This window comes from Pogona vitticeps, chromosome 5 (genome assembly GCF_051106095.1).
Source record: "Pogona vitticeps strain Pit_001003342236 chromosome 5, PviZW2.1, whole genome shotgun sequence".
NCBI classification, from domain to species: domain Eukaryota; kingdom Metazoa; phylum Chordata; class Lepidosauria; order Squamata; family Agamidae; genus Pogona; species Pogona vitticeps.
Genome location: NC_135787.1, coordinates 92405638 through 92424562, shown reverse-complemented (window position 1 = coordinate 92424562; position 18925 = coordinate 92405638). Strand labels below are relative to the sequence as shown.

General features: G+C 43.2%; 1 protein-coding gene, 1 non-coding gene and 1 pseudogene across 2 annotated transcripts in view; all 3 read right to left on the bottom strand.

The window, feature by feature from the left end:
- Positions 1 to 18096, bottom strand: part of SLC2A9 (solute carrier family 2 member 9) — a 203114-nt gene extending 185018 nt beyond the window's left edge. The window contains exons 1-2 of the mRNA XM_020814683.3: positions 17844 to 18096; positions 14386 to 14484 (exon numbers count right to left, since the gene is read on the bottom strand). Of these exons, the coding sequence (XP_020670342.1) occupies positions 14386 to 14484; positions 17844 to 17957 (213 nt within the window). The 5' untranslated portion in view covers positions 17958 to 18096. The remainder of the gene's footprint in view (positions 1 to 14385; positions 14485 to 17843) is intronic.
- Positions 9711 to 9873, bottom strand: LOC140707868 (U1 spliceosomal RNA). Its single transcript, XR_012088025.1, has one exon. It is a non-coding gene; the product is annotated as a U1 spliceosomal RNA (small nuclear RNA).
- On the bottom strand, positions 11608 to 11761 carry LOC140707851 (U1 spliceosomal RNA; annotated as a pseudogene).
- Positions 18097 to 18925: the final 829 nt, after the last annotated feature.

Sequence of the window (18925 nt, the reverse complement as noted above, 5' to 3'; positions counted from 1 at the left end):
GCTTCATCCAGCCAGGTCTCTGTAATACAGGCCAGGTCAGCCTGCTCATCCAGGATCAGGTCCTGGGTGGCTGATGTTTTCCCTTTTACTGACCTGGCATTCAGCAGCAGCATTTTTAACCCAGGGGGACTATTGGCATGGCTATGCAGGCTGGCTGAATAGGAAGACAATTTGGGGGTGACTAGAATCCTCTTCCCTCCCCCTTTCCTACAATGATTCTCTTGTCTCCTCATATCTCCCTCTACCCAGTGTAATGCCAATGGAAGCTCCCTACTCCCGCTCATTGGACTCCTCATTTGAAAGATACATCCCCCCCCCCAGATCGACAGCAACAGGCAGGCAAATAAAAAGAAATCCCTCTAGGCAAGAAGAATGGACCTCACCCTTATTTCTCAATCTCCAAACCAAACAACCAACACCCCACCAATCCGCCCCTTTGTTGAAAGGTAAAGGTAAAGGTTCCCCCTGACATTTAGTCCAATCGTGACTGAATCTAGGGGGCAGTGCTCATCCTGTGTCCAAGCCAAAGAGCCAGCATTTGTCTATAGACAGCATTGTTCCGTGGTCACATGGCCAGTGCAACTAGACACAGAATGCTGTTACCTTCCCACCGAGGTGGTACCGATTTATCTACTTGCATTTGCATGCTTTCGAACTGCTAGGCTGGCAGGAGCTGGGACAAACAATGGGATCACACTCCATTGTGTGGATTCAATCTTACAATTGCTGGTCTTCTGACCTTGCAGAACAGAGGCTTCTGTGGTTTAACTCACCTGCTTAAAGGTCCTTCCCTGGAACTAGATGGCCAGTGTTGATGAGGGGGTGGGAAGCAGCCAGCTGCAGAGACCCAGTCCTGCAGGACAGTAGGAGTCTGGAGCCAAACTCCTACAGGGGAAGCTAGCAGCCGGCAGCGGCAGAAGCAACACTGTTTCTCACCCAGTACCCTGTGAGATGACAGATGATGACGATTCCGCTGCAGGCAGAAATGCTGGTCCCTTTCATACTCAAAGTACTGGGAGCAAACAGGGAGAACTTGAAGTCCTAGTACATGAGAGGTGTGATGAGATGGGATTTGTAGTTGAAATCTTGTAAGGAACATGGGTTTTGAAATTAAGAAAAATGCAAGAGAGGTTCCATCTTGATTCTCTGTATAAAGGATCTATGCTATGCTGACAGGGTGTTTGCTAGAGCTAGGAGAATGCTATTCTGAGAGTATGAGAAAGAACTGTGTGATAAGATAGATGGGTATTGTTGTGACTCTTCGTAAAACCACAGAAATCCAAATAACATCTGTTACCCATGAGAGAGAAAGTCATGTGGTACAACAGGACTGTTTGCCTAGCAACAGATTGTGATTGGATGACATCGTGGGACGGAGCGATAAGACCTTACCAGTTATTCTTGAAAAAGGAACTTTTTGCCTATGGACATGGTCTTTCGGGACCCACTCTTCAGTCTTTCGTGACACATCCTAAGATCTTCCAGGACTGATTCTTATGTTTTTCTATAACTCTCACGTGGACTATACTCTTTGGACTATTCCCATGGACTATTTCTTATGGACTATTTTTATGGACTACGCCTTATGGACTATTCTCTTGGATTATTCTCAGGACAATGGGACATTTTCTTTTACAGGATTTTTACTTTTGTACAGTATTTTTCATTTACAGGATTATTAAGGACTATGGACTTTTTCTTACCTAATTGGACTATTTTATTTTTCTGATGGATTACTTTAATGGAACTGTTTTTATGATTTTTCTTAGCTTTTTGTATTCTTGAAAGGTTTTTGGACATTTGCATATTTTTCATGTTTTCTTTGCCTCACTACAGCTTTGTAAATAACCAGCACAATGCTTATTTGCTTGTTATGGCTTAGATTGTTTTTGACATTTAGGAACTTACTTTTTCTTTAATAAAATAATGATTATAAAAATCAATTGTTTTCCTGAACAGTACACTTGTCTTAGGTCATCTGATGGTGCTTGCCTCGACCTAGCATACTTAAGGAGTCCTGCCTGTGGTGCCTGAGAAGTCTAAGGACTACAAAGCCCACACGGTTGTTTATCAGTAATATTCAAAGGTACAAGGGTGTTCATATTAGGGCAGACTTGTAAGATGGGGAGTTGTTCACGGCCAGCTGAGTTCTAGGACTCACTCAGCACGTGTTAGCGTGTCCAATCTCCAAATTACTCTCTGTCCGAGCATTCACGCGTGCTTTCGGGCACTGTGTTTGTCACAAGAGGTGGTATGACATTGTTGACATTACCAAAACTTGATGGGATGAAACTCATGATCAGAATATGTTGCTAGAAGGATATAATTTGTTCAAAAGAAAGAGACCTAACAAAAGAGGAGGAGGTGTTGCACTGTATGTAAAGAATTACTACTCCTGCACAGGAGAGCAAGGATGAAAGTCTTCCTGAAGCTCTTTGGGTGAATATTAATGGGAAAACAAATGAAATAGCTGTAGGCACCTACAGGCCACCTAACCAACGAGAGGAAATAGATGAACATTTTGCAAATCAATTAGCTGAGATGAGTAGGAAACACACCACTGTAGTAATGGGGGACTTTAACTACCTGGTTATCAACTGGGAAACCAGCTCTGCAGCAAGTGGGAGATCCAACAGGTTCCTGACATGCATAGCTGATAACTTTATTATCCAAAAGGTAGAGGAGAAAACTAGAGGCTCAGCCATACTGGACGTAATACTTACTAATAATTACTAATAGGGAGGAAATAGTTGAGAGTGTGTCAATTGTAGGGGCTTTAGGAGAAAGAGACTGTTATATTAGAATTCACTATCATGCAGGCAAGGGTAACTGTATCAAGTCACAGAATCATAGAAATCATAGAAAAGTGAAGTTGGAACGGGCTTATACGGCCATCAAGTCCAACCCCCTGCTCAGTGCAGGAATACAATCAAAGCATATCTGGCAGGTGACTATCTAAGTTTTTCTTGAATGCCTCTTGTTGGAGCAGTCACCAACTCCTGAGGTAACTGGTTCCACTGTCGTACTGCTCCAACAGGAAGTTTTTTCCTGATATTCAACCGAAATCTGGCTTCCTTCAACTTAAGCCCATTGTTGCGTACCCTGCACTCTGGGATGATTGAGAACAGATCCTGCCCTTCCTTTTGTATGATAGCCTTTCAAATATTTGAAAAATGCAATCATATCACCCCTCAGTCTTTTTTTCTTCAGGCTAAACATACCCAATTCTTTCAGCCTTTCCTCATAAGGCTTGGTTTCCAGTCGGCTGATGATCCTTGTCACCTTCCTCTGAACTTGTTCCAATTTGTATTTGTCCAGAACTGGACACAATACTCAAGGTGAGGCCTAAACAGTGCTAAATAGAGGGGGACTAGCACCTTGCAGGATTTGGAAACTATACTTCTATTAATGCAGCCTAAACTAGCTTTTTTTAGCCTTTTGTTTCTGTTCATGGGCTTTTTTTTTGGTTGGACAGTGTCATCGAAGCTACCAGAATGAATCTGACACAACTCCGGTAGGCAGTGGAAGATAGAAGAGCCTGGCATGCTCTGGTCCATGGGGTCACGAAGAGTCGGGCACGACTAAACGACTAAACAACAACAACAAACTAGCTTTTGCCTTTTTTGTAGCCACATCACAATGTTGACTCATAATTAGCTTGTGATCTACGAGTCAGACTAATGTTCTAGATTTTAAGAGAGCTGGATTTAACAAACTAAGAGATGTAATAGGAAAGATTCCATAAATAAAAATCTTGAAGAGAAAAAAAGTTCAGGATGCTTGGGAAACCCTGAAAGACGAGATAGTAAAGGTCCAAACCAACCCCACAGAGAAAGAAAAACAAGAGACATTTGACAAGACCAGCATGGATGCACATAGAGCACTCTAACAAATTAAGGGACAGAAAGGATAAGTATAAAAAACTTAAAAAGAGGCTTATAACTAGAACAGAATACCAGTAAATAGCTCGAATCTGAAGGATGGAGTCAGGAAGGCTAAGGCTCAGAATCAGCTACGTCTTGCAACAAATGCCAGAAATAATGAAACAAGTTTCTTTCAACCCGTAAGGAGCAAGAGGAAAGTCAAGGAAATAGTTGGTCCACTACTGGGAGAAGATGACAAGATGGTGACAGGCAACAGGGAGAAAGCGGAACTGCTTAATTCCTTTTTTTTTTTTTTTTGCATCTGTATTATGCAAAAGTTAAAATTGGTCCACCCCATCAAAAGCAGCACTGTGGGAGCCAGGAGAGGGAAGCAGGGCAAAATAGGTAAGGAAGTGGCAAAAGAACACCTAGCTGCTTAAATGAGTGTAAGTCTCCTGGACCGGATGGTTTACATCCCAGGTACTAAAAGAACTGGCAGATGTGATCTCAAAACCACTGAATGAAATCTTTGAGAGATCCTGGAGCATGGGCAAACTGTCAGAGGACTGGAAAAGAGTTGATGTGGTTCCAATATTCAAAAAGGAAAAAAAAAGTGGATCCAGGAAACTACTGACCAATCAGCTTGACATCTATATGTGGGAAAATCCTGGAAAAAATAATCAGGCAGCATATTTGTGAACACCTAGAAAATAACAAGGTGATTACTAGAAGATTACAGTGGTGCCTCGCTTAGCGAGTGCACCGTACAACGACGAATCCGTATAGCGATCCCCTTTTTCGGGATCGCTATACGGAGCACCCAATCGCCGCACCTCGCTTTGCGACGATTGGGCGTCCCGCGGCCATTTTGGAGCCGCCGATCAGCTGATCGGCGGCTCCAAAATGGGCGCGGGAGGACCCGAAATGGCCCCGCGCTGTGTTTTCGCGCCCTCGGCAAGCGAGGGGAGGGCGCGAAAATGCGGCGCGGGGCCATTTCGGGTCCGTTTTGAAGCCGCAAAACAGCTGTTTTGCGGCTTCAAAACGGCCGCAGGCGACCCGAAATGGCCCCGCGCCGCGTTTTCGCACCCTCCCCTCGCTTGCCAAGGGCGCGAAAACGCCGCGCGGGGCCATTTTGGGTCGCCCGCGGCAGTTTTGAAGCCGCAAAACAGCTGTTTTGCGGCTTCAAAACGGCCGCGGGCAACCCGAAATGGCCCCACGCGGCGTTTTCGCGCCCTCCCCTCGCTTGCCAAGGGCGCGAAAACGCGGCGCGGGGCCATTTCGGGTCCGTTTTGAAGCCGCAAAACAGCTGTTTTGCGGCTTCAAAACGACCCGAAATGGCCCCCCGCGGCGTTTTCGCGCCCTCGGCAAGCGAGGGGAGGGTGCGAAAATGGCTGCCCGGCCAGGAAACTTCTCTAAGTGGGAAGTTTAGGGCCGATTTGGAACGCATTAAATGAAGTTTAATGCGTTCCAATGGCTTTTTACTTCCCGCTTAGCGAAGATTTCGTATAGCGAAGGTTAATCCGGAACGGATTAACCTCGCTATACGGGGCACCACTGTACATGGGTTCATTAAGAACAAGTCATGCCAAACAAATCTGATTGTCTTCTTTGATTAACTGACTAAATTAGTGCACCAAGGAGATGCAGTGGATATAGTATTTGTGGTCTTCAGCAAGGCATTTGATAAGGTAGACCACAACCTACTTTTGCATAAGACAGAACAAAGTGGGATAGAAGGTGGATTTGCAGCTGGCCGACCAACCACACTCAATGTGTGGTCCTCAATGGAACCACACCTACGTGGAGGGAAGTGTGCAGTGGGGTCCCTCAAGCACTTGGGCCCAGTGCTCTTCAACATCTTCAGAAACCACCTGGATGAGGGGATTGAAGGAGCACTCCTCAAATTTGCTTGCTAATACTTTGGACTCAACATTCAGAAGGATCTAGACAGGCTCAACATCCAATAAGAAGCAGTTCAGTGGCAGGAAAAGTAAGGTCCTGCACTTAGGCAGGAGAAACCAGATACACAGGTACAGGATGGGTGGTACCTGGCTCAAGAGCAGTACCTGTGAGAGGGATTTAGGTGTCCTGGTAGACCACTGCCTAAAGTTGAGTCAGCAGTGTGCTGCAGCTGCTAAGAAAGTCAACACAGTCCTAGGCTACATCAACAGGGGGAAGCATCAATATCACGCGAAGTGATAGTGCCACTCTGTACCACACTTGGCGAGGCTGCACATGAACTGCTGCATCCAGTTCTGGTCACCACAATACAAAAAAAAAAGGCTGAGGTCCTGGAAGGAGTGCAGAGAAGAGCAACAAAGATGGTAAGGGGACTGGAGGCTAAATCCTATGAAGAACGACTAAAAGAACTACAGTAGGTATGTTTAGCTCAACGAAGAGAAGATTAAGGGAAGACATGACAGCAGTCTTCCTATATCTGAAGGGTTGCCACAGAGAAGAAGGCATCAGTTTATTCTCAGAATAACCTTGAAATAAAAAGGAATTTCCTGACAGCGAAAACCATTAAGCAGTGGAACAGCTTGCCTCCGAATGTTGTGGGTGCCCCATCACTGGAGATTTTCTAGAAAAGATTTGACAGCCATCTGTCTGGGATGGTGTGAGCTCTCCCGCCTTGGGTATGAGTTTCAACTAGAAGACCTCCAAGATCCCTTCCAACCCTACAATGATTCTATGATTCTGTGACTCTACACCAAGGCACTTTGGCCCATGGAGTTACTTAGGCAACAGAGAGGAGGTGGAGGAAGGATCGGTATGATCCATATACGACTGCTATTAAAAACTTGTCCAGCAGGTATGCCAGTGCCTTAAAAGCAGCAAATAGGGTGTTTAATAGTAAGATCATTAACGAAGCTGTGAACTGACAGGCTGAACTTTTCCGAGTGGTTCATGGCCTCATCAAGCTTGGCTTTCATTTTGCTTTTACTAGTGAGCAATTTGCAGCCTTTTAAAATCTAAAATTGAGGTCATTTGAATTGATCTTGACTCTGCCAGCAATTTGGTTGACCCAATGGAGACTGCTGCTACATCTTCTCACTTGGTTCAGTTTGACCCTGTAACAGCAGAGGAAGTTTCCAGGCTGCTGGTTAGCAGTAGACTTACCACTTCTGTACTCAATCGCCCAGTTGGGCCAATAAAAGCAGCCAATGGGGCTATGGTGGATTGGGTCTGAAATATTGTCAACTCCTTGCTGAGGGAGGGCATTCTCCCCCCTCATATAAAATAAATTATCATCCATCCTATCATCATATGCCCCAGCTGGTTGACAGATGATCTTAACAGCTTTTGTCCAATTGCCAATATTCCTTTTTTGGGAAAGTGATGGAATGAATCACGGCTGACCAGCTTCAAGCATACCTGGAGGAACAAGACTGCCTTGATCCATTCCAGCCTGGATTCATCCTGCAACAGGGTATTGAGACAACACTGATCACACTGCATAATGGCCTGTTACGGGAAGCCGATGGGGGCAAAAATACCCTGCTGGTCCTCCTTGACCTCTCAACTGTTTTTGATACTGTCAACCACGGTATCCTCTTGGGCTGGTTCTCTGAGATTGAGATTGGGGGAGTGGCATGGAGCTGGCTCCAGTCCTTTCCCAGGGACCATGTCCAGAGAGTTCAGATTGAGCATGATTTGTTGGCTCCTTGAACACTCAATTGTGAGGTGCCCCACGGGCTGTCAATGTCCCCAATGTTATTTAACGTCTGTGTGAAGCCACTGGGGAAGATCATCAAGAGATTTGGAGTAAGATGTCATCAGCATGCTGAAGACATGCAACTCTATCTCTCCTTTTCCACCTTTGTGGTTGATGCCATCCACATACCCAAGCACTGCCTGGCTTCAGTATTGGACCAGGACTAAGAGACCCAATCTGAAACTGGAAAAAACTGAGATTTTATTCCTGGGGGTCAGACAAGTTGGGTGACATAGCCCCTAGGCTGGATAGTCAGATTCATTCTAGAGATCAAGTACATAGTCCACACATTTTTTTGGACCCGACTCTTTCTTGAGAGCTCAAATTTTCCAGGGCTGGTTGAACTGCATTTGAGAATACTGGAGGAACTGACTGAAGAACTCTCAGAAACACTCTCCATTATTTTCTTGAAATCATGGGAAATGGGTGAGGTGCCAGAGGATTGGAGGAGGGCTAATGTTGTCCCTTCAAAAACGGCAAAAAAGAGGAACCTGGGAACTACAGGCTGACATCAATCCTAGGCCAAATTCTGGAACAGATCGTAAAGTGGTCATTTTGCAAACACCTAAAAAACCCAATGCACTAATAACTAGAAGCCAACACAGATTTGTCAAGAACAAATGCTGCCAAACTAATTTGATCTCATTTTCTGATTAGGTCACCACACGCTGATAGACAGAGGAAACACTGTAGACATAGTATATCTTGACTTCAGCAAAGCTTTTGACAAAGTGCCCCATGATGTCCTGATTAGCAAGCTAACTAGGTGTAGGCTGGATAGATTGAGTGTCCAGTGGATACACAATTGGCTACAGAATTGTACTCAGAGAGTGGTGATTAATGGGTCCTTCTCTAACTGGGAGGAGGTAACAAGGGGGGTACCCCAAGGCTCAGTCTTGGGTCCGGTGCTATTCAATATTTTTATTAATGACTTGGATGAGGGAATGCAGGGAACACTTGTGAAATTTGCAGATGATACCAAATTGGGCAGAATAGCTAATACCCTAAAAGACAGGAAAAAAACTCAAAATGACCTTGATAGGATGGAGCACTGGGCCAAAAGCAACAGAATGAAATTCAACAGGGATAAGTGCAAAGTACTGGAACTCAGAAAAAGAAACCAACTGCACAGTTTACAAGATGGGGGATACCTGGCTCAGCAAAACAACCAATGAGAAGGATCTTGGAATTGTCACAGATCACAAGCTAGATATGAGCCAACAGTGTGATGTGGCTACAAAAAAGGCAAATGCGACCTTAGGTTGCATTAATAGAAGTATTGTTTCCAAATCTTACAAGGTGCTAGTCCTCTTCTCTTCAGCACTGGTTAGGCCTCACCTTGAGTATTGTGTCCACTTCTGGACACGACACTTCAAAAAGGATGATAACAAATTGGAACAAGTTCAGAGGAGGGCAACAAGGATGATCAAGGGATTGGAAACCAAGCCTTATGAGGAAAGGCTGAAAGAATTGGGCATGTTTAGCCTGGAGAAAAGAAGACTGAGGGGTGATATGATAGCATTTTTCAAATATTTGAAAGGTTGTCATACAGAGGAGGGGCAAGATCTCTTCTCTGTCATCTCAGAGTGCAGAGTATGCAATAATGTCTTAAAGTTAAAGGAAGCTCAATTTTGTTTGAGTACAGTGGTGCCTCGCAAGATGATTGCCTCGCAAAATGATGAATTCACTAGACAGTGACTTTTTTGAACAATGTTGTGCTTCCCAAAATGATTATTCCTATGGGCAATTTTTGCTGGACGATGTTTAGGCCCTTGCCTCGCAAGACAGTTTCCCCCCCCCCAAAACCCTGTTTCACAAGACAGTTTTCCCCCCAATTGGAACACATTAATTACATAAGACCTACTTTTTTATCCCAAAAAAGTATATGCTGCTGGGACTAAAGTGTATGTTGCTGGCTTTTCAGGGTCTGCCTCCTGGAAAAACACCAGCATACACTTTCTCCCCCACTTTTTTTGGAAAAAAAGTAGATCTTATGTAATTAATGTGTTCCAATTGGGGGGGAAAGCCATCTTGCAAAGCGTTGCCAATGGGGCTATGGTTGCAAATTTAAATGATAGAGAGTGGTAAAACTAGCCAGAAACCAAAGGATAAAGAGATTATAAAAATACCAGGGAAATCATAAATGCAATTATTTCATCAACATAAATTATGCAGTTGATTTCCCCACATTTAGGTAAATCACAGGGATCAGCAGCATACCTAAAGTGCAGTGGATGAGCCACCCCCTGGGAAAACCATCTTTAGGACATGGTATTTCCACTGCAAGGTATAATTGAGAATGGCCCTTGCATCTCCTACCTCATTCTGTCCCCTAACCCCCAAAGTCATGGTGATCCCCCTGGCTGCACCTCCCACTCAGTACAGGGCTGCACAGCCCCAGTCCTGCCAGAGGCCAATAGAGCTCCTCAGTGTTTTGGGGTGCCCTGCAGGACCCCATCAGGGGCTAAGTGTTCCTCCCACAATCCTCTAGTGCACAGGTCTTAGCATATGCTAATACCTTATACTAATTGTTTCTCCCACAATCCTCTAGTGCTAATAGCTTATGCTAATACCTGTGCACTAGAGGATTGTGGGAGGAACACCTAGCCCCTGATGGGGGTTCTGCAGGGCACCCCAAAACCCTCTGGCAGGACTGGGGCTGTGCAGCTCTGCACTGAGTGGGAGGTGCAGCCAGGGGGTCACCATGACTTGGGGGGTCAGGGGACAGAAGGGGGTTTGACTCCTTTTACCCCCTCTTTTTCTCTCCAGCAACAAAGAAAGAAGGAGAAGGAGAAGGCTATCTGAGACCCATTGAATTTCTAAAGGCAGTGCAGGTGAGGAGATTGCTTTTCCCCAAGATGGTATGGGGAACTGTGTTTTGCAAGACAATGTCTTCCTTCTATGGATAATTTTTGGAAGACAGTGATTTTTTTTCCCAGTTGGAATGCATTAAATAGATTTCAATGCATTCAAATGGGGAACTGGGTTTCACAAGAAGATTTTTTCACAAGACAGCGATTTCCATGCAATGAATTAAAATACTTGTACCCCATTCAATTGGGACTGATGGCCATATCTGATACAAGGTTCAGCCAGTCCAGATTTTTCAGTCCAGATGTATCATGAATGTTCAGATATTCTCTCTGTAACAGATCTTCCAGTCTGCCCAATGTAAGCTTGACCATCACAACATGGTGCTCAATAAATGCCCATGGCTCTGAGTTTGAGAAGATCTTTACCTGGATGGACCATTTGTTTGATTGTTAATAGGATGGAAAACAGGTTTGAAATGAATCTTATGAGCATATCTTCCTATCTGTGCTGAAATGTGTCACTAAAAAGGAAGAATACCATCCCTTTTGTTTTTTCACCCTCATCCTCCTTTTGTCTCACTTTTCTGTTGTTATAATCCAATGCCCAATTAATTTCCCTAACAGAATACCCATTTCCCCTAAATTTGGACTGTAACAATTGGAACTCATCATCCAAAGAATCCGCATCCAGCAACACATATGTTCTGTGAACTGAAGTACAAAGGACTGATCTTTTCTGGGCAGGATGTTTATGGCTGATGGTATTCAGATATTGGTTGGTTATGAGTGGCCTTTCTACAGACTCTATGACCCAATGTCCCATTTGGCCACTGACAGACCATAACATCTAGGAATGGAAAGCCCATAGCTCTCTCTGTTTCTGTGGTAAATTTAATATATACCGTATTTTTTGCTCCATAAGACACACTCCCCCCCCCAAATAGTGGGGGAGAAAGTATGTGTGTCTTATGGAATGAATACAGTAAAAAAAGGGTTCAACCACCACCACCCAGAAGCTCCCTACTGCCATGCTGGGAGGCCTCTGAACTAGCACCAGAGACTGCTTGCTGTTTAGATCTCACCATTCTGCACTGCTGGCTTTCCAGGATCTGCTTCCTGCAGCCCACCTGGAAAACCAGCAAGGCTAACAGGCCTATGGTAGCAGGCAGTGAAAATAGCCAAGGACCAAAGGGGAAAGAGTAATTCTAGAAAGAACAGGGGAAACCAGAAACACAGTTCCCCACTTAGGCAGTTGATTTTCCCACATTTGGGGAAATCACAGGGGTCAGCACATCCAGAGTGCAATAGATGAGCCTTACCCCAGGAAAACCACTTTTACAATAATGGTATCTCCTCTGCCAAGTATGAGTTGGAATGTCCCCTAAACCACCTGCCCCCTTCTGCGCCCTGTCCCCCAAAGGCATGGTGACCCCTCGGCTGCACCTCCTGATCAGAACAGGGCTGCACAGCCCCAGTCCCGAAAGAGGCCAAGAGAGCTATTCAGTGTTTTGGGGTGCCCCACAGGACCCCCATCAGGGGCTGGATGTTCCTCCCACAATCCTCCAGTGCACAGATATTAGCATACCTAATATGCGGGGAAGGCAGGGAAAGTGGGGAAATTCAAACTTTCAGTTAGTGAAGAGGCTGCTTGCCTGCTTCCTTGCTAGTCCAAGCAGTTAGAGAGCTGGGAGAGAGACCTGGGACTGCCTGGTATTGTCATTTTAAAATGTTAAATTTAGTTTAAAAGCTGTTTGTTTGGGGTTAGTGCTTGGGTGAAAAGGTGCTCCGTTTCAGTTGAAACCTGCTAGTGTAGAAATGTGCATGCTTGCCTTAAAAATCTGCTTGTTTTACTTTAAAAGCTGCTTGCTTTGGGTTAAACTGTGCTTGGGGGAAAAGGTGCTCCATTTGAGTTGAAACCTGCTTGTGTAGAAACGTGCATAGGGGTACTTGTTTTAAAAGCTGCCTGCAAAGCCTTTCAGACTAGCGCCGATCAGCTGTTAGGTGGGGAGAGGGGAGGGGGAAGGAGCAGGAGCGAGAAGAGCACAAAATGGCTGATGTCTGCCAGCTGCCTGCTGGCTTTTAGCTGTTTAGGGCTCTTTTTTGGCTGTTCTGGGGTCTACCAAGGAACAGTGAAGAGCAAGGCTCAGTCTACAGTACCTGGTAAGTGACTTTCTTTTAAGTTTTTTAAAGTTTCTGACCTCCCCCCCCCATAAAAATGCATTAATTAATTTTCAATGCATTTCTATGGGAAATTTGGATTCAACTTGCAAACTTTTCAACTAGTTCTGGGCATCTAATAGAGAATGTATTTCCAAAGGGTGTTGCAGCAAGGAAACTAACTGTGCCTCGTGACTTCTAACTGGATTACAGTACCTGCTTCCTGATTTCAGCTACTATAGTTTGTATTCAGTTTTTTTGGCTCATCAAGAACATTGTTCCTGGCTTTGTGTTGCCTAACCTGTTGTGCCTTGCATGCTCTAAACATTCAACTTTGTCAGAAAATGGATATTTGGTCTTATGCTGAGCATGTGCTACTGCTGGTGAATGGGATCAGGTTAAGCTTTGTGTTGCTGTTCTTTTGCATAACCTAAAGTAAATAAGAAAACCAGCTGTTAAATAGTTTAATTCCACTATTTATCCTCCACACAACTAAAAGGGACCTCTCAATGCAGCGCCAAATCAGACAAACCATTTCTAACGTAATATAGGCTTGAGCTGTGCTGGGCAGAGTTGCACAACAATCTCATCTGTCATTGAGACATTTCTATAAGCATGGGGAGGAGGTAGATGAAAGGAAATGTAAAATATAGGTAGAGTGGTATAGGTCTTATGACTGGCTGATAATGGTCTATATTAATGCCACTGTTGACTGCTGTTCACTTTACATGGTTCAAATGTTATTCTGTTATAGTTTATTAAATATTTTATTACACTATTTGGTTCAGAATATATTTTCCCTGTGTTCCTCCTCTAAAAATTAGATGTGTCTTAAGGTCACGTGCGTCTTATGGAGCAAAAAATACGGTAGATGAAGGCTATTAACATAGGTAACAAATATATCCAAGGGCTCTCTTCCATGTAGCCAAATCAAGAAAGTATCATCCATATACCTCAGAAACAGTGACAGTTTTAAAGGGCCTTCCATTCCTAGATGTTTATGCAAAGCATTCATCATGAAAGACTGAGATCTCGCCTATACTGTTTTATTTGCAGTCCTCTTCCTGTTGCCATTGGCAGGACTGGGTCTGAAGAACTGGGAACACTTTAAATTTGCAGAGTGATTCCTGAGCTGGATGATTCAGGGAGATGTAGTCCACAAAGATAAGTTCTGCAGGCTCTAGAACTGAGCCCCTGTCCCTAGTTTATCACTCATAAAAAGGAACATGACACACTATGGCAGCTTTCCTCTCCTTTCTGGTAACTTTGGTGGAAACTGCTTGCTGCTAGCAACATTAAAAAAGAGAAACTGCTGCTGTTGCATGCAGGACCAAAGTGCCACAGTGGTGGGGGTTGCATGGGGCATCTGGTTCAGTAGCTTTCCAAAACCTAGACCCAGCTCTGCTTCGCACATACTTGCATGAACACATATGCACACAACTTGTGGAAAGCATCATGAAGCAACAGCGCCCATACAGTTTGGTGTGCCTCTCAAGGACTTTAAAGTGCAGTTGTACTTTGAAGGACTTTAAAGCAATTAGATGGTCCATTAAAGCTTGATTATCTTCTGTTCTACCAGAACTTTACAGCTGCAATTATTATTTAACATATGAAGAGTTGGGCCTACATCACCCTTTACTAGACTCTGTTTTTTAACTCCAAACTGTTTATAGATCTGAAAACCTCAGATGTTATCTTCCACAAAATTTGCAATGTGAACATTTATTTATTAATATTTAGTGTTGTGCAAGGAAGACTAAGGAAAGAAACATTCATCACAAATATAACAAAAGAGGTTGGACCAGATTGAGATAAAGTAAATGTAGCCTTCACTTACCACTGCTGGAGCATTTACTACAGAAAGATTGTAACCATAGACAAAAGAAGATCCAAAGGCTCCAGCCAGAGAAGCAACAATAAGACTAGCAGACCAGTCCTGAAATTAAAATAAAATAAAATAAAATTAAAATTAAATTAAAATTAAAATTTTATTTTAAAAGGATGTTTATAAAGCCACCTTTGGCACAATTACTCCAATTAGAACACTAAGTGGAAGTTAGAGGTTGTGATGAACGCTCACATCACTCCTGTCACTCATAGCTGGAGCTCATGTGCACGAGCCTATGAGAGGACTGGTGGGGTGGGATCATTCAGTCAGTTAGTGAGTTAGAGAAGGAGAGCACAAGGTGTGAAGGAGAGGTTGAAGAGTAAAGAGAGAGAGTCAGAGAAATAGAACTGATAGTAATAAAGATAATCTGGTTAAAGTGAATAAATAAAACCAATGGTGATTATGTAACAAAATATATGAGGTTTCAATGATTTTGATGCTATACAATGATTAAAGTACATATGTGATTCAGATTCAACCTAATATCTTTTAATAAACAAGTTCTGTTGGCAGCAAATGTCTGATTAAAGTCTTTTACAGTGTGGATAGGGGAAATCCACTGGTGGCAGCGAAGGAAAGAGAGAATGTCATCAGAGTGAACCCTTGGTTTGGGGGAAACAAGCAGGGGACACTGGGTGAATGTCACAGAGGTCTTCCAAGAATTAGCAGTTACTGCATCATAAACCAGGCAATTGTATTTTCACTAGTGTCAGCTCTATTATTTCTATGCCAGAATGAGAACCATGATCTTGAAATGAAAACTTAGTCCTCTATTCATCCTTAGGAGCACATCTAGGAACTGCTGCCAAATGAAAAACAGATTTTAAAAAATGCTTCCCTAACTAAAGTATGATTCATTAATTTGATGAGAAAACATACACATGCACTTTAAAGATTCTCATGTAAGAAAAATGATTTTTGTATTTTTGAAGGCTTTCATGGCCAGGATCCAATGGCTGTTGTAGGTTTTCCAGGCTGTTTGGATGTGCTCTGGAGGTTTTTCTTCCTAACGATACGCTAGTCTCTGTGGCTGGCATCTTCAGAGGACAGGAGTTAGATCTCTGTGTTCTGGTGTATCTCTGTCTAGTAGCCAGTTCTGGTAATACATGAAAAAAAATTCCTGGATTTTTTCTCGTTTTACCATGCTATGCACAGTGGTGCCTCGCTAGACAGTTACCCCACATGACAGTTTTTTCGCTAGACATTGACTTTTTGTGATCGCTATAGCGATTTGCAAAACAGTGGTTCCTATGGGGGAATTTCACTGGACAATGTTTGGTCCCTGCTTCGCCAACCAATTTTCACTAGACAACGATTTTGACACCTCCCTCCGTGCTCACAAAACGGGTGTTTTCAGGACCTAAGCTTCGCAAGACAGCTATTTAAACAGCTGGTTGTTGGGTCACAAAGCGGCTTTCCTATGACCAATCTTCGCTAGAATTCTTCCCCATTGGAACGCATTAAACAGGTTTCAATGCATTCCAATGGGAAAATGCTTTTCGCTAGACGATGATTTCGCTAAACAGCGATTTCAGTGGAACGGATTTTCATTGTCTAGCGAGGCACCACTGTACAATGTTTACTGTTATCCACAGCTTTTAGCATCTGCAGGGGTGCTTGGAACCAATCCTCCATGGATACAGGGATCCTTCTGTATACCTATTCCTGTGTTTTACCATATACAGTAGTTCTGAGAAAATGATAGGCCGTTGGACTGCTGTTTGTATGAAACTCTGATGTTCACTCCCGTTACATTTTAAAACTAAAGGATATTTCATGAAATGTTAGTACAAATATATTTTGAGTGCTGCTTAATGAAAGAAAGATTAGAAACATACGCTACCAAACTCTAATTCTACAATAATTAGAATATTAATATTTTTAAAACGTGTAATATTGGAAAAAATTAAGACATTTTGTAATCTACAGACATCTGAAAGAGAAACTCTTCTAGTTAAGTAAAACATTTAGAGGTTCTTCTTGTCCAGTTCAGCAAAGATTCAAAGGGAAAATATACACACAAGCATATTATATAGTGTTCCCATCAGATTTAATGAGATGTTTAATTATTAGCTTTTAAATTTGGCAATTAATTAAATATATGTATTTAAATAAATATTTTTTTCTCAATATTCTTGTGATATTGAAAGAAATATGAAACAAAACAAATTGACTAGCAGCACTTCTCACAAGGAAATTTTTGCAAAGATAACACAAACTTTTAGTTTTATCACACTATTCTTGTTCATAAATACATTATTGCACTACTATGAATGACATACATTCCCAACAATAAATATAGTGCTGATAAGTAAATTGAGACAGGTTCACATCCTAAAATGTATGCAGCTGAAGTTAGTAGCACATATGGAGACAGACAGGAATAGTCAAGAGTGAGTGACTGCAGTTTTTGTGTTTTTTGCCTTATTTCAGCTGGAGTAAAAAATTAAAGTGTTAAGATAAATTCCTCATAAAGATACTATATGAGCACAGGTTATAGTAGAAGAAGAAAACTCTGCACGCTGTACTTATACTTTTTTATTCCTTCTGACCTGGCTAATAATAACCCTGCTCATTTCTCTATAGTTCTCCATGGGTAATTGGCTATATTTTTAGCTTTGCACTCCAACAGCTGTTGTGCCAGAGCTCTCTTAAAAGGGAAGGAGTCAATTTTCTGCTAAGGCCTCAAGAGCATCACACTACCCAATCCTTTAAAAGGAAGGAAAATAAAAGGAAGAATTCCTGTTGTTTTGGGGCAAAGTCCCCTAGAATGTTCTCCTGTCCTACTGGTATGAACAATTAATTGTCTAGCAGCCACGCCCTATCATTTTCATATGAATTCTTAAACATGGGTTTACTTTTGTTTTCAGACAGGGTGTTTTTTAAAGCCAATATTAGTTAACCTTTTCATGTTCAAACGTTGTGAAGAAAGAGGTGCAAGAGTTCTTGAACAGGAGCAAAGTGCATCTCTTCTTATTTTCACCCAGTAATTACCCACATTACCCGCCACACATAAAAGATTATTAGGGAGTAAAAAAGATTCAGATCAGAAATGTGAACCCAGAGGCACTTATACTAAGAATACCGCACATCTGTAACCATAGGTGGTCTACATTCGTGAGTATTCCGTCTCAAACGATGTGTCCAGAAAAGTAATTGGAATTCTACCTTCAGCTTTCAACACTTCCCCGGGAAAAGCGTAAAGGGGCGTTCTTTTAGTTGCAACTTTGCGCTGCTTACTCTGAAACAAGCCTCGCTAGATAAGGTACAGGACTTGTTTCCAAGCGAAGAACAAGCAAGCACCATAGTGTTTTGTTGTAGAAAAGCCACGTGGACACGCTGATCCACGCAGTTCTGCCTCTTTCCTTTCCTAGCTCCACAAGCACTAACGTCGTGGGATTACTTACGGTTTTTCGCCTTTTGTTGTCTGCCGAGATCAAAGGAACCAGGTTTGCCATGTTCGGAGGAGCCTGGACCCTCCCTCCTCCCGCCTCGGGCGAACACAGTCTGCCTGTGCACATGCGACAAAGGTGTTCCGCTACCTGTTTGCCTCTCCCAGGCAGCCAGGCGGGCGGAGCGTTGGAAAGGTCGAGCTCAAAGCAACGCGTTGCCGCTGGGCATGAAAGAGGAGCAGCGCGGGGGAGTTGCTCAGATCACCGAGACAGGAAGAGAGGCAATCTAGCTGCTAACAACTGGGAGCAGGACAAGGCAGAGCCCGGGCTTGTTGGGGGAAAAATGCCTTCTCGCTGTTTGGGCACGATTAGAGCGGCACACAGCATACTTCTTGAAAACGACACTGGAGATAAAACTGTTTCTGGAGATAAAACTGTTGCAGATATTGGCCGCTGAGCGTCGGGCAGACACCGGAGCAGTCAATTCATCCTTTGAGCGTAGGGCTTGTACACTTGTTACAATCAAGGAGGCGGGGGAGAGAGCGGATTAGTAAAGGAACTTCCCTTCCGCCAGAACTAGTTGAGTTAGATTACTTTTCGTTATTAGTTGCTTTCCTGTTGTGAAAGAATGTGACTGTTCTTTAGAGCACATGTTTAACTTGCGGTTTCGGTTATGCAATATAACTTACGCACTGTATTTTGAGCTGAGAGCGGGTATAGCCAAAGAACCATATGTTGTGTAGAGCCGCAATATTGCTTTGAATGAATGACCAACCATTCTAGGACAGCACCAGAGAATATTTTCAGGTGACTGCAAGAGCATGCTTCAGAGAGAATCCCTCAGAGACCAAGTGTCCTGATCATCTGCTCTATTCTGTTTTATTCCATTGCCCAAGGGCCTATCACAGGAAGTTGGAGCTATACATTTTCACAGTGTGGCACACATCAGTGTGTGCCAAAATTCTGTAATACAGATATAAATGTGTTGGCTATAATATACCAGCAGTGTACTTTCCCCTTTCTTGCCTTCATTAACAAGTTAAATGAGTAGATTGTTAGTATATCTTGGTCTAGTGATAAAGATTTGTGCCTATGAT